We start from the raw sequence: 15,174 nt of genomic DNA on the forward strand, positions 1-15,174 counted from the left end.
CCATCAAATGCTCATGTGTAATTATACACTAATATATTTGGCACAGTCATCCACTAGCAGTGCGAGTGAAGTGATAATTGAATTTATTATGCATGACAGACTGAGGGGTAATATCCCTTCAGTAGTGAGAGGAGAGAACCGTTCATTGTCCAGCTCAACAGTCAATGTTCACCTTCCAGTCACACAATAGCTGCTGTAATTGCTGTGGACGGAACATGATTAATTCTGTTGTTTTATGCAAATTTCTTACATTTTCAGCAAGAACTCTGCATAAGCATTCGCTGCAGATTCAATTTAACGTATTATCAGAATATTTAATAGCGGATCTATGACCGTCTTGGCTGGCATTGTATCTACATGCCGTCTTCACTTTTTAATTTTGCTTATTTTTTAGTTGGCAACAAGTCAGCAGTGGTATAATCCACCTTAGTGGCTTTTATCCCAGCAAATTAACAGGAAAGGGTTGGCTGGAGGAGAAATGCTCTTTATAAAACTTTCACAAATAATGGAATGTAGGTATAGCAAAGCAGAGGCTGCTGATACATCACTGTTTTGTGGAAGGGCATGCTGGGATATATAGTTTCACAATAACTGGCAAGCCTTGTTTTCCTTATTAGTAATGCCAGTAGTAACTATAAATAAGATGCAAGCTTATTTCCTACTTGTGTCTCAGGTAAGGTGTTTTTATGAATAGCTTTATATCTGTGGGCTATAAAACTTGAAGGTGGTATGTAACTCAAAATTACATTTTTACTCTAAAACATTAAACACCTTAAACTAATATGAAGCAGAATAAACTGTGCCCAATCGATCAGTTTTTGCCAGAAATTGATGTAATCAGTCGATGGCTCTGGACGGAAGATATCGCTTGATTGGTGGTGGGTCGGTAGCCGGAGATAGCAGTGCTCAATGTTGAGCAACGTGCAGTGTAGGCAGTGAAGTTTAAGGCCCGTACACATGCCTGACAAAGGTGGCTGATATCGACCATCTCAGCCAATAGCCATGTGTACAGCGTCCACCAACATGCGAGCGATGCTCCCGGTGGCTTGAAAACGACACAAATGAAACAGAGAGCCCAATATGGTGTAGTATTTCAAACAATGTTGGTGGAGTATAAGGTATATAGTTATTATACTCACAAAAAGGGTCGCTGCAAAGGCAACCACTAGAAAGGCAGGTGGGGGAGAATTATAACCTGACCCCACTCAGGTAATAAGTCGCTCTCTGTAGACTGGAAAAAAAATGGGGATACACCCCTCCACCAAGGGTGGACTAGATTAATTGCAAATAGGTGAAAAAACAGAGGCGCCAACAAGAATACAATAGTAAAAATTCATTTTTAAAAGGGGGGAAGTTGGTGGACTCACCTCCCTTAGGAAGTAAAGAACCGGACAATGAGAAGTTACTATAAATTACTGTAACATTTATTAAGAAGCTCCAGGTATGCAACGCATTTCACAGGTCACTATCCCGCTTCATCAGGCAATTGCAATATTCTTGTTGGCTCCTCTATTTTTTCACCTATTTGCAACCGATGCTCCCGGTGGATCAACTCACCCCTACGACGACCAATCACATTGACTGCACCACTCCCCCGCCCTCCGAGTGATGTCACGCACATTCTGCTCCGTTGTCCCTTCGCCTCCCCTGAAAGCGTCATCAGCTACATAGTTGACACGCGCCTGTACAGGCTGACCAGCGATGTCACTCGGGGCTCAAGGTCCTGGTTCCCAACGGGCAACATAAAGTCAAGAGGGGTGTACGCACTTTTACACTCACCTGTCCTCTGGTGCTCTTCCTCTGTCTTTTCTCTCCACTGCCAGGCTGGTTTTGCTTATTATAGTAACTAGGGTAATCACTGCAGTGTCACTGACAACCGAGAGTAAAGTAAAAAAACAAAACAAAATGCAGACTATCAAAGCAGGGACCTGTGAAGACACCCGAGTAATTACAGATTGAATGTGTAAGGATTACTATGGGAAAATTATTTTATGAGGATTGTTTTTACTTTGGAAAAGGGAAAGATCTACTATTATTATTATTACCACCAGATTGTGTTGAGAAAATTAAATACACATGCATTGTTGCCAGATAATGATGCTTCTCAAGAATTGTGTAACAGACATTCTGATGTTCTATGTTTTTGTATACAGCAGATTGGGTAAGACTAATGAAAGCTCTTGGGACTATCCCTGTATTGCAGAGCAGCTGGAGATTAATCAGCACTGGGGGATCTGTGTAAACACCACCAACAGCACCTTTTGGGGGGAAATGGAAGCAACTTAGACTGGTGATTTCCCTTCCTTTTTCCTTACAGCACCAACATGAGCATCTCCAAGAAAGCCATAGGCAAAAGATTGTACTCTATTCTGGCAATAAATGGTGACTGTCATTGCACATGCTTCATCCGATTGAAAGTAGGATAAAGCTCCATTTTTCCATAAATGGAATAATTAAAATGAATCATCCAATAAGAAATTATTTAGCTTACCTATCTTGCTGTTTTTAGTGTTCACTGTCTGATTTAAAGGAAACTTGAAGTGAGAGGTAGAGATGGCCCAAACCTCCGATTTTAGGTTTGCGAACCTCCGCAAACTTTTGCGAACCGCAGTAGACTTCAAAGGGGAGGCGAACAGGCGAACCCTGTAAAACTATGCAATCTACGATTGCGTCCAACCGAAGCCTCCCACCTGAATGCTAATTTATGCAATTCCTGCTAGATTTGGTACAGCAAGCAAAGGGTGTAACAGTACACCTGATTGGCTAACTGGCGTCTGCTGACCAGATAAAGGCAGGAGATTGCTCTAGCTGGGAGTTATCAATTGTGTTTGTTGCAGTTAGCATTCAGTTTAGAGGCGGTGGGGACGAGTTCCCGAGTTCCCTGGAGGTGAGAGGTCCAGGGCTTGCCCACACTTCCCTCTAGGTATCGCATGATGGTTTGGGGGGCCCAGCCAGTGACAGAGACCTGGGGCCCCCGGCTGTCAAGCGGACCGGTGTTTGTGATATTTATATGTATCCCTAGTTTTTCTGGAAGGAGAACATTGCAGCTTATTTTCCAAGAGTCCTTTTTAACTTTTCAGTATCACCCTACAATATTAGTTGCTAGGCAGTCTGAGCTACTGTTCCGAAGACTAAAAAATGCTGAAAGAGATTCCAGCTTGCTCCATTAATGAGATCTCTTCTCAGTCTTCCAAGGACATATCCATAGGCAGCTGTGTTTCCCATGCATACATTTATTATGCTTCCCATTGATTTCTCTCACTAATTGTGGGAACATGGTTTTATTTATCTCAAAAAAGAAAACATTTGATTTCCTGTGGAAAAGTTGTAACGCTATTACTTATTGATTACAAGCTAATTCTGCTTCTTGAGTGAGAACTTCAGTTAAGGAACTGATAGCGGATGTCTTTTGTGCCCCGTAATATAGGTTCTTAAAGTGAATGGGAACCGCATTTAAAAAAATGAGACATATACTTACACAAGGAGAGGGAAGGCTCTGGGTCCTATAAAGCCTTCCCGCTCCTCTCCTGGTCCCCTCGTTCCGGTGCTGGCTCGCCCGGTAGCAGTATTTGACTAATTTAGTCAAATACTGCTTTACCCGGCCGAAGGAGGCTTCAGAAGTCTTCAGGGAGCCCGAGTGCTTCTGAAGAAGGGCCGCCCTGTACTGCACCTGCACAAGCACGCTCTCTTGCACGCTCACGCCTGTGCAGTATGGAGCCGCACGTCTTTGGGAGGACACGGCTCCCAAAGACTTCCAAATACCCTTTCAGCGGGGGATTGAAACGGAGGGGGGGGGGGGGAGCCAGCACAGGATAGAGAGCACCGAGAGAGGAGACGGAAGGCTCTATACAACCCAGAGCCTTCCCTCTCCTTAGGTAAGTATTTGCTTCATTTTTTAAAAGAAATGCGGTTCCCATTCACTTTAACATGTGGTATGCATATACCCCAGAGGGTACGTCCGATGGGGTCAGGGGTTACACAGGCTTGATAGAATTAAAGCGGACCTAAACTCTTGCACAGGATACAGACCACACAGAGAAATCCATCCTGTGTCCAACCAGTGTGTGTTTATAGCGAACAGCCTGTCTAATTCTTCCTTCTCAGCAAGTAATCAAGTAATTTGAGCTGTCAGCTCTGTGCCGTGGGAGTGCCTAGTTATGTGCTAATATGTAAACACAGGAGTTTAAAGGGGCCCGTACACCTAGCGATTTTCCCGCCAATATACAGCAAATTCAATCATTGTGATCGAATCTGCTGTGAAATCGTTGCGCAAACGCTGACCGAGCGATTGATTTCCGTCCGAAATCGATCTATCCCGTCGATCCGTCCGTGCGGAAGATTTCACTCGATCGCCAGCGAGTCGGGAATGCGTCGATAGCGGCATTCGAATGTCCGACGCTAGCGGCAATACATTAGCTGATCCGGCCTGCGTGTGTCACCGCTGCTCCTTCTCCGCTGGACTCCGGCAGGCTTCACTTCTTCCTATCCCGACAGGAAGTTTAAACAGTAGAGCGCCCTCTACTGTTTAAACTTCCCCGGACAGGAAGTGCAGTGCAGCTGCAGCCCTGGAGCCCAGAGCGGAGAAGAAGACAGCGGAGACCGAGGGACTCGCGCTGGCTGGATCAGGTATTGCATGCAGGGGGGGGGGGGGGGGGGGGCGCGGCAGCTTCACAGATGGTGAATCGATTTCATGCTGAAATCGATTCACAATCTGTTTGCAGTAAAGGCAGCCATACGATCCCTCTTTGATCAGATTCGATCAGAGAGGGATCTATCTGTTGGTCGATCTGATGGCAAATCGACCAGTGTATGGCCACCTTAACTCTTTCTGTGGTCCCATGAAACCAGGAAGTAGGCACTGCACATCTGTTGTAGGAGCTCTGTAAGCTGTAACAAATAAAGGTTTTTCTTTGAAGGTTGCTTATCTTTTAGAGCAGAGAGGAAGTTCTAAGATTAGACTAATTTAGAGTTTTTAAAAAAAAGACAACCCCTTGGTAAACAATCCCAAATTACTGGTGAGTATACGCTTTCAAAAGGGTTATATTTCAATAAAATGTTGAGAAATGGTGCTCTAAACTATGCATGTGACTAGCAAGTTCTGCATTTCATCCTAGCTTTAATGGACACTTAGCGCTGTCCTGGTGTCATATTGAAAATCCATTAAACTATAAATTCGGAACGACTGGGATAAACCCACGGGGAACTTTTGATGGTTTTAATCAGTTGTTTTTAGTTTATTTAATTGTAACAGGTTGAATTCAGTAAATTTAAATAGTAAATCATGTTCTTGAAAAGAGAGTAAAGTCAGTGAAAAATGCATGTGAAGGAGATCCGGGTGTTCAGAGATGAAAGGTCTGATTGGCTAAGACTGCAGTGAGCTGTGGCACTTTGTACATACGGTATATTAACGTATGGTACCACAGCTTACTGGACACCCGAGTTACCTTCGGACTAAAAATCTACTCAGCAGAACTGAAAAGGTTTGGTGTTTCTTTTTGTTTTTCTTACCAAAGCATCATTTTTAGCTAAGCTCCACCCATCGAAGAAAACTGCCTGGGCTTTTTTTCCCTGATGCTGTGCAAAGCATGATGGAATCTCCTATGTTGTTATTCACGTTGCCTAGCAACTGGGAGGGGTGATCAGCACAGGACAGTTGGAACTGTGTCTTATGCTCCCTGTCACCTCCTTTCAACCAAAAAGATGGCTGCCCTCATGAAATCAAACCTTTACCTGTTCTTTTAACAGGGTGGGTAAGAGATTATATTACCTATCTATTTTAATTAACATAACTAATGAAACTTTAATGACAGTATGTTTGTTTAGGCTGAAGTTCCCCTTTAAAGAGGAACTCCAGTGAAAATAATGTAAAAAAAAAAATCGTGCTTCATTTTTACAATAATTATGTATGAATGATTTAGTCAGTGTTTGCCCATTGTAAAAGCATTCCTCTCCCTGATTTACATTCTGACATTTATCACATGGTGACATTTTTACTGCTGGCAGGTGATGTCACTGGAAGTAGCTGCTGCTTGCTTTTTTGGCAGTTAGAAACCGCTGTAAATAGCTATTTCCCATGATGCAACAAGGTTCACAGACAGGAAACTGCTAGGACCATGGTGCTCACAGTTTCCTGTGGGAAGGGTTTCACCACAATATCGTCCATACAGAGCACCCTGATGATCCATTTGTGAAAAGGAATAGATTTCTCATGTAAAAGGGGGTATCAGCTACTGATTGGGATGAAGTTTGTGTGATCGGGGCATCACTCACCTGCTGTTGACACTGCCTGTGCTTTTTGGCTCTGTTTCCACAGAGCAGAAAAAGCTTTCCATGGTGCTGAATAAATTTAGTTCAGAGGGGAAAACGGACAACATGCACCCCTCCCATTGAGATATTCAAGCCCTGCAACCCACCTATAGGAGCTGGTAAAAGGTAGAGAATATCCCTGCAAGTGTGAGGGATACCTGTTACAGAAGAGGGTGGGGGTGCCATGCAAGGAGGATTGTCCATGCTTGAAGTGCACAGTCAGTTTGCTTGCAGTGCCACTATCCTAGCAACCAGTGCTCAGTAAGCAGAGTTTCATTTTAAAGTAGAAACAACATTTCTCTGTATTTTACCACTGTACATAGACACCACTCCAAAATATTTACTTGCAGTATGATGCTTACTTCTAGTGTAATAGCTTGAACTAAAGCTGGACTTATTACGAGTTGATTCATAATTAAGAACATTTTTAATGAAAGTGTATGCAACTTGAAAATGAAATGCACCAATTCAATGAAGCAGTGGAGGGATTCAATTTGATAATTTTAGTGATGCATAAAAAATGTTCATATTTCTGCATCAACTCTTATGTATTTACATCTCATTAACCATCCTCATAAGGATAGCACTGAACAGGACTGGGGGAGACTCTGCTGACACAACTACTGTTTGTAGTAGAGGGATTGTTTCTAGTTAAGCATCTGCTCCAGTGGCACACACACAGACACACACACAAAAAGCAGCTTCTCCCCCCCCCCCCCAAAAAAAACAACAACAAAAAAAAAACCCACACATAATAAAGCTACCTTTCCCCCAAGTTGTGGTAGAACGGGAGATTCGCATTATGGATGTGCACCCAATACAACTGAAGAAACTGTGTGATGCTATTATATCAATATGAAGGAATGCCATGATGAGTTAAGGCAGTTCTGAAGGCAAAAAGGGGTCCAACTCTGTATCTGATAGAGTGGCCGGTGAAATATATAAAATTTCCTGTCTTGTTTCTTTTGGTTCATTTATTAGCATAATATTTAGTTATCATGAGCCCCCAAAATGCAAAATGTTGCAACAATAACCCCTTAATATTAAATGCAGCTATTATGATCATGAAATGATAGATGCGGAAGTCCTTACCCTACATATAAAAAGTAGCAAACACTATGCCACATAAGAAATGCAGAAATATAGCATTCATTACCCCCATATGAAATGCAGCAAACCTTACACCCCATATGAAATGCAGCAAACATGCCCCATATGAAGTGCAGCAAACATTACCCCCTCTCCCATATGAAATGCAGCAAACATGACGCCACATAAATGTAGCATGCATGATGCCACATAAGTAATGCAGCAAACCTGATGCCACATAAGAAAAGCAAATGGTACCTGCCACATATGGATAACAGCAAACGTTAACCCAAATATGGAACGCAACAAATCGTTGCCACCCCCCACATAAAAAATGCACCAAGCTTTACCCCCCACATATGAAATGGTGGAACATTACCTCCGACATGAAATGCAGAAAATAGAGAATAGTAAATGCTGCAATTGAAATTAAGCAAACGTTACCTCTTACATATGAAAAACACACAGACCTGCAGTCTTTGCCCCAACAACCCCAGTTCCATTCAAGGGGGGGGGGGGGGTAGGGGGGGTTGGAGCTTCAGCGGGCAGTAAGAGACCCAATCTCATTATAATCCTAATGGGACTTCAGGACAGCTTACAGCGAGCTGGAGGCAAATTGTGCTGTGGTCTCTGCTAGAGAGCAGTGCAGGCGTTGTGACAGTGAACTCCGGCGCCGTACGAGTTCCAACTCACAGTGCCAGAGGATTTGTGGCTCAAGCCCCGGATCCTGGACCCGAACAACACGCCTGATCTGCTTTCTTTAAATAGACTTTAACTAGAACAAAATCAAAATAATTTGTTTCTGCCTGTTGTCCTAAATGTCTGTATACTGTAGGACTTATCCAGATATATGTAAACTGAAGAGCTGATGGAAAGCCATAAAAATCTGTTTCCCTCTATAGATATCCTGTAGCCTACGTGGTTTTTATGTCATGGCTTTAAGCTTAGTACATGATGTGGTTTGTGTTGTCCATGTTGGCTTTGTTTCATGGTCTCCCATTGTTTTGCAGGCACCGGAGCCTCCTGCATCTATCCACTGCTGGGAGCCACGCTAAACGGCTGGTATTTTCTTGCAACTGAAGTGGATGACATCTGCTTTAATTATGCCAAGAAAAATGTGGAACAGAACAACCTGGCAGATCTGATTAAAGGTATTTATTATTCATGCTGCTAATGGTCTGAGGCCTCCGCTTTCTTTTCTCACTGTGCATATTGTGCTTCTAGAACATAAAGCTGATTTCATTTCACAGTGCATAGAAAACTCCTACCTGATATGCAATACAGTGCTCATTTTTATTAGGACTTGTTGGATAGAGTTTAGCTTAAAGCGGACCCAAACCAAACATTTTTTTAATTCAAAATATTTAGTTGCACCACTCTGACACATACAAATATAAATAAACACTCCTTCAAGCCTATGAGCATTTCAGTGCCTGCTTTTCACCCTCTTCTTTGCATAACTAGGGTTATACAGGTGGCAGCCATTAGCAATTACTCCTTTGCTGGACACCATCTACTCCACCCGTTTGCCGGATTATTTGCCGGCAATATGAAAGGAAGGGAGGGGTTCCTCCAATAAATGTAAAATATTTTATATTTGTCATCATGCAGCTGAAAAAAGGTTGCTATTTATTATAATTTAGAAAATAGATTTTATTTCTGAAATCTTGTATTTTTAGCTTGGGTCCACTTTAACCTGCTAGAGCTTGTCAGGCAACACCAAACCACATTTACATTTTTCTTTTGCCTTGCCATGTCTGATCACCTTGAAGTTGAAAACTTTATTCGATTATGATTATTTTTCCACTCCTCATCCTCTCCTAGGGTGTATTTGACTTTGGAAAGATTCATATTTGGGTCATTGGGGTTGATTCATAAAGCATTACCGCATTCGCTAATGCAGAAAACAGCTGACTTAACTGAGCACTTGGGAAAACGTCAATTCATAAAAGCTGTTACCGCATGAAAAGCTGAAATTACCGAGCAGTGAGGTAAATTACCGACTTGTGTGGTAATTACCTCAACACATGTCAGTAAATGTCAATTCATGAAGATTAGAACAGGCGGTAAAGGCACAAACAATACTGTCTGCTTTGAAGTGGTGCAAAGTCTGTGCGGGACTGTGCTGGGGACAGAGAAGCAGTCAGATCTCCCCCCAGGCAGCAGCAGAGCGACAGGCACACAACCTGCTTCTCCAGAATTCCTCTGGCTGTGTAACCTCTTCTGTTCCTCTGTGAATGATACTAGGAGCTGGAGTTGAAAATCACCTAAGCATGGAATGTGTAATGTTTCTTCAAGTTTTTCTAAGCTGTGGCAATTAAATAGAATGGTAAGCAAGAGTAACGGGCAGTTTTAGAGCAGATTCAGGGCAACCAGAGGCAGTATAACAAAACATGCACATCTAAAGGGAAGTAGGGATGCCTTTTATATTGTAATGCTGTCTCTGCATGTTACAGCATGTAATAACAGACAACTCGCACTGTACTGCTGTTACCGACAGTTTACTTCAGTAAATTACAGCACTTCTACTGCACCTGTGAATATTTTTATGAATTTGCACACAAGTCTAAAATACTGAATGCGGTATTTTCTCGACCAGATTTTTTTACCGCACAGCTTTTTATTAATTGACCCCTATGTGGCATTTCTGTTGGTGTTTCATCCTAGTACCAATTTCTGTAGGTACAGCAGTACTGAACTAGTCCTCACTAGTTCTGTTGTGTAGTATTTAAATGTAGGTTTAGATGGACATCAAATATAGAAAAGCAATTCCCTTATCCACAAATGCACTATATAGCAATCCATTTACAATTGCTTTTCATTTACAGTACTCTTTCATAAATGCTTTGAATTCAGGTACACTAAATACCTACAATTTGTCACGATTTCCATTTCTCAGTAACTTCACAAGCTGCTACCTTATTCCCAACTCTTGACTTAAGAGATAAAAAATCCATTTGAAATACTTGCATTTCTTTTATACAAAGCAATTTTGATATAGTACAGAAGGTGGGAGCAGGGAATTACACATTAAAAATCTATTAAGAATGTGTGCATAACTCCAGTCAGCTACATAGGGCAGTGTTACATTAGAATGGTCATAAAGTTTATAAATTTCATAAAGTTTAAATACATTGTATCAGTGGCGTAGCTGAGAGCTTGGGGCCCCTAGTGTGAGTTTCACATGGGGCCCCTAGCACTCTATAGATATGATGCCCCAAAACCTACCAAGCACATTTTCAGTATCAGAGAGGTGTTATCAGAGTAAGGAACAGTTAGTTAAGGATTACGATTAGTCAGGACACATATGGAGGTGATCATTACCAGCATAGCACCAATGAAAAGCTAATAAGATGGTTGAAGGAGAGCACCTCTGGTTTGGGACCCCGATGCGGTTTCTAACTCTGCACCCGCTATTGCTACACCACTGCATTGTATTACATTGTATTGTGGAGATATTCATGAATAAATCTGTGTATGTGTCCGCTTACATAGCTTTTTGCTGAAATAAGTCAGAGCAGTGCCTATCAAGATTTAAAGTGTAACAGAGCTGTTCTAAATACGTTTTATACATACCTTGGGCTTCCTCCAGCCCCATACGCACGGATCACTCCGACGCCGCTGTCCTCAGTCTTCTCCCTCTTCTGTACCGGCTCCCGGCACTTCCGTCAGTTGGAGCCAGTGTGACGCAAGTGAAGTGTGCTGTTTGCGTATCTCTCCAACAGCTGCTGGAGAGATACGTAGAGGGCACACTTCTTTTGCATAGACTGGCCTGACTGATGGAAGTGTCGGGACTCGGTACCGGCGCTGCAGAAGACTGAGGACGGCGCCGTGGGAGCGTACCATGTGTATGGGGCTGGAGGAAGCCCAAGGTATGTATAAAATGTTTTATTTAGAACAGCTCTGGTTTCCTTTAAAGCGGACCTGAATATATATTAAAAAAAATATATCACTTACCTGGGCCTTCTGCCAGCCCCCTGCAGCTGACCTGTGCCCATGCCGTTTCCAAATGATCCTCCATTACCCAGCCGCTGCTGACTTTCGGAATCGCAGATTTGTAAGTCGACGTCCACTGCACCTGTGCAGCCCTGGCCATGCGCATCCTCGTACACGCTCCAGTGGCCAGGAGCATCTTGCGCAGTACGGGAAAATCTCTACTGCGCCTGCGCAGTACGCTTCTGGTAACGGGAGCACGTATAAGTACGCAAGAAGCCAGGGCCGCGCAGGTGCTGTAGCCAGTGACTCGCCAAAGCGGAGGTTAGCCGCGGAGGAGTAACGGATTATTATTTGGTAATGTCGCAGGCACAGGTCGACTACAGGGGGCTGGCAGAAGCCCCAGGTAATTTTTTTTTTTTTTTTTTATATATTTTCAGGTGTGCTTTAAGTCTGGTAGACACACTGAACCTTGATTAGCCAATCATTTACCATTTTTTCCACTTCCGTGTAGTTTGAGAACTTACCTTCATAATCTATTCATAGTATTCAAAACCTGTTGGCCGTCATACTACATGGAAATGGTAAAATTGGCCAGTCATTGGCCAATCGAAATTGGATGTGTACCAGACATTAGGATACATACACACATCCAATTTTGGAAAATGTTGCTACTTCCATGTAGTATGAGAGATTACCTACTACACAATCTGTTCATAAAATTCAAAGTCGTTGGGACTTATAGTATCTGGAGGTGGTAAATTGGCCAATAAAAATAGTTCATCTTTTTTTTTTTTTCCCCACCTGTGAGGCTGAATAAAGGCATGTATACACTAAAGCCTGGTACACACTTTCAGTGATGGCTGGCCAATATCTGACCAATTTTACCACCTCAATGTTAGTATGAGGGTCAACCGATGTTTACTACTATAAGCAGATTGTGTAGGTAAGCTCTTATACTACATGGGCATCGTTAAATTGATCATTGATTGACCAATCATAATTGAATGTGTGTATCAGGCTTAAGAATTACTGTCGCCCAGCAGCGATCAGGACTCTATCACTTGGGTGACAGTTTTGGACCCGATGCTGTACAGATATGTCACTTGTCAGAAGGCTAGAGAGGGGTCTGTTGCTATGGAGAGGGTAGGAGGGACAACATGTGGTGCATAAAAGAGCGACTTCCCGTATGTGGGGTGAGTGGAAAGACCTTGGGGATCGCTAAGGTCCAGCATGCCAGATCTTAAGGAGACATTGGACATGCACTGTACACATGCTGGATTCGCCGCTGAGGCGGTCTTTATGGACAGCCACGGTCGAGTGTAAACTGACGTTCATACGTATCTCTATCCTCAATGCATATTTACATAATTGACTTGTTAATGGGGACTTGTAAACAGGCAAACAGTTGAGAAAGAAGCTGCTGTTGCATCGGGCACTCTGTTTAGCTGACCTATGCGGAGGACATGTAAGGTTTCTTGCACACTACATGCGATTCCGATTTTTTTTTTTCTCCGATGAAAAATAGTACTGCATGCTGCTCTGTTTTTGTTTTTTTTATAATCGGAATCAAAAATCGGATCGTATTAAACATCGGAATCGCATGTAGTGTGCAAGAGGCCTAACCATGGTTTGGAGCTGCAAAATATGTTACTGTATTATTTTATGTAAGGGTGAAGGAAGCTGAAGTAGATGACCTTTAACCACCTTACAACCACCTAACCCAAAAAGCCGGCCGCAAGGTGGCTCTACCAGGACCGCCTAATGCCTATCGGCGTCAAGTCCTGGGGAGAGTTTTGCAGGGGATCGTGCACGCCTATGCACGCGCATCCCCGCCTGAGTCTGCTTGAGTCTTGAATCAGCGATTGCTGCTAGCTGACTGTAAAATAAACAAATGGTCATTTGTTTGTTGTACAGCACTGCGATCTAATGCAGCGATGTACTGTGGACAGCCCTGTCACTTGGCTGTCCTCTGGAGAGGCTCCGATTGCGATCCCCTGTCATAGGCTGATGCTTATGAGAGAGGATCGCCCTGATTGGCTGAGGGGGGGGGGGGGAATTAAATAAAAAAGACAATTTTATTTAAAATTAAATTACAAATAAATGAATAAATAAACAACAACTCTGCAGCAGCGATCAGAGCCCCTCTGTTGGTGGGCAGAAAAGGGGGGGGGGGAGGAATACATTTTTTATGCTTAGTTGTTCAGCTCTGCTGCAAGCTATTAACCACTTGCCGACCACGTGGTTTCCTATTGATCTGTGCTGGGTGGGCTCTTCAGCCCCCAGCGCAGATCGTATTGCAGGCAGGGCGATCAGACTTCCCCCCCCCCTCCCTTTTTCCCCCACTAGGGGGGATGTCCTGCTGGGGGGGGTCTGATCGCCGCCGCTCTGCTTTGCCTTGCGGGAGGGGGCTCCTCAAAGCCCCTCTCCGCAGCGCTATTCCCCCCTCCCTCTCCTTCCCTCCCTCTCCCTGGCTCTGTAGGCGGTACAGGACGGTGATACGTCCTGTACCGCCTCTGATAGGCTTCAGCCTATCAGAGGCCGGGGATCGCCGATCTCCTTTACGGCGCTGCTGCAGCGCCGTGCACTGTGAACTCCGGGGTCCCCGTGTGTTTACATTTCGCCTGCGAGCCGCGATCGGAGGCTCACAGGCAGTTCACGGAGACACCCTCCGTGAACTGACATGGAACGAGCGGCCGTTTCCATGGAAACCCACAGACAACCAGTTTACGCCAATCGGCGTTAGCTGGTCGTCAAGAGGTTAAAGTTGCAGAGCACTGAGTTGTAAGAAATCGCCTGGTTACTAGGGGGATGAAACCTGTGGATCTTGAATGGGTAAGAAACTGTCTACACACTTTAAGGCACCAGAACAGGGTGAGTTTTTCTGTAGCATATAGACTGAGAGGGTTAAAGCACGTGCTGGCTGCCTGTATATCAGCAGGGATCCAGTGACAAGAGTCATCCGCTGGAACAGAAATAATGTTATGGTGCTGTTAATGATCCACTAAGGCTGCAGAAGAGAAGTGCCTCTTGTATTTATTTCGGGATCTCAGGGAATTGCTGTAACTGCAGCTTGTAACATTCCCCCTCATTAGGATATTCAGAAATGCATTACTTCATGAATAACAAATTGTCCACGCTCCCCAGTAATGGGCTGTTTTAGCGGTGCACACACTGAAACCGATTCGTAGGGGAAAGTCGGGAATTACAATGTAGGGTTATGGGTCGCTCACCAGCACCGAGGCCTATAAATAAATTACCACACAGAGATTGTGCTCCATGTGAAATATACATGAGCGCAAAACTGTAATTTTGGCATCTTTAAATTGCCAACTTGCTCCTTCTCATAAAAATTTCTTGCGGTGTTTGTAGCCCTAAAGGAACGCTATAAACAAATATGCTTTGTCAATAGCAGTGTTTGTGTCAGCTTAGGGGGACATTAAAATGCAGTTCTGTCAAACACAGGAGAAGGAATTGGCAATGTGTTATTCCTTTGTACAGTTAATAGTTATATTTACATAGTTTTGAAAAAAAACCTCTCCATCAATTGCAACCTCTTGAGCCTCTCCATACTGAGAGAAAGTTAAAAAGAATGAAGACTGAATCAAAGTAGCACCAGGAGGCAGGACAAATAAGCATACATTTATTGGTATACTGGGGTTCTCTGGGGCACCCAAAAACACAATTATCGGAAAGTGCCGGACTCTGGAGGCAAAGCCAAAGTTGAATGGTAGTATTGCTTAAAGTTATACACTGATTAGCAGGGTTATCGTTAGGGCATAGAGTTAGGGGAGGTTAAAGAGGAACCGTAGTAAAAATGACATAAATAAATTGCTTTTGGTTTAC

At 43.5% G+C, this 15,174-nt stretch overlaps 1 protein-coding gene across 1 annotated transcript in view; it reads left to right on the plus strand.

The window, feature by feature from the left end:
• The window catches only part of METTL16 (methyltransferase 16, RNA N6-adenosine), a 114,640-nt gene that overhangs the window by 39,249 nt on the left and 60,217 nt on the right, over positions 1-15,174 (plus strand). The window contains exon 4 of the mRNA XM_068270239.1: positions 8,406-8,546. Coding sequence (XP_068126340.1) covers positions 8,406-8,546 — 141 coding nt within the window. The remainder of the gene's footprint in view (positions 1-8,405; positions 8,547-15,174) is intronic.

Source organism: Hyperolius riggenbachi, chromosome 2, assembly GCF_040937935.1.
Source record: "Hyperolius riggenbachi isolate aHypRig1 chromosome 2, aHypRig1.pri, whole genome shotgun sequence".
Taxonomy (NCBI): Eukaryota; Metazoa; Chordata; class Amphibia; order Anura; family Hyperoliidae; genus Hyperolius; species Hyperolius riggenbachi.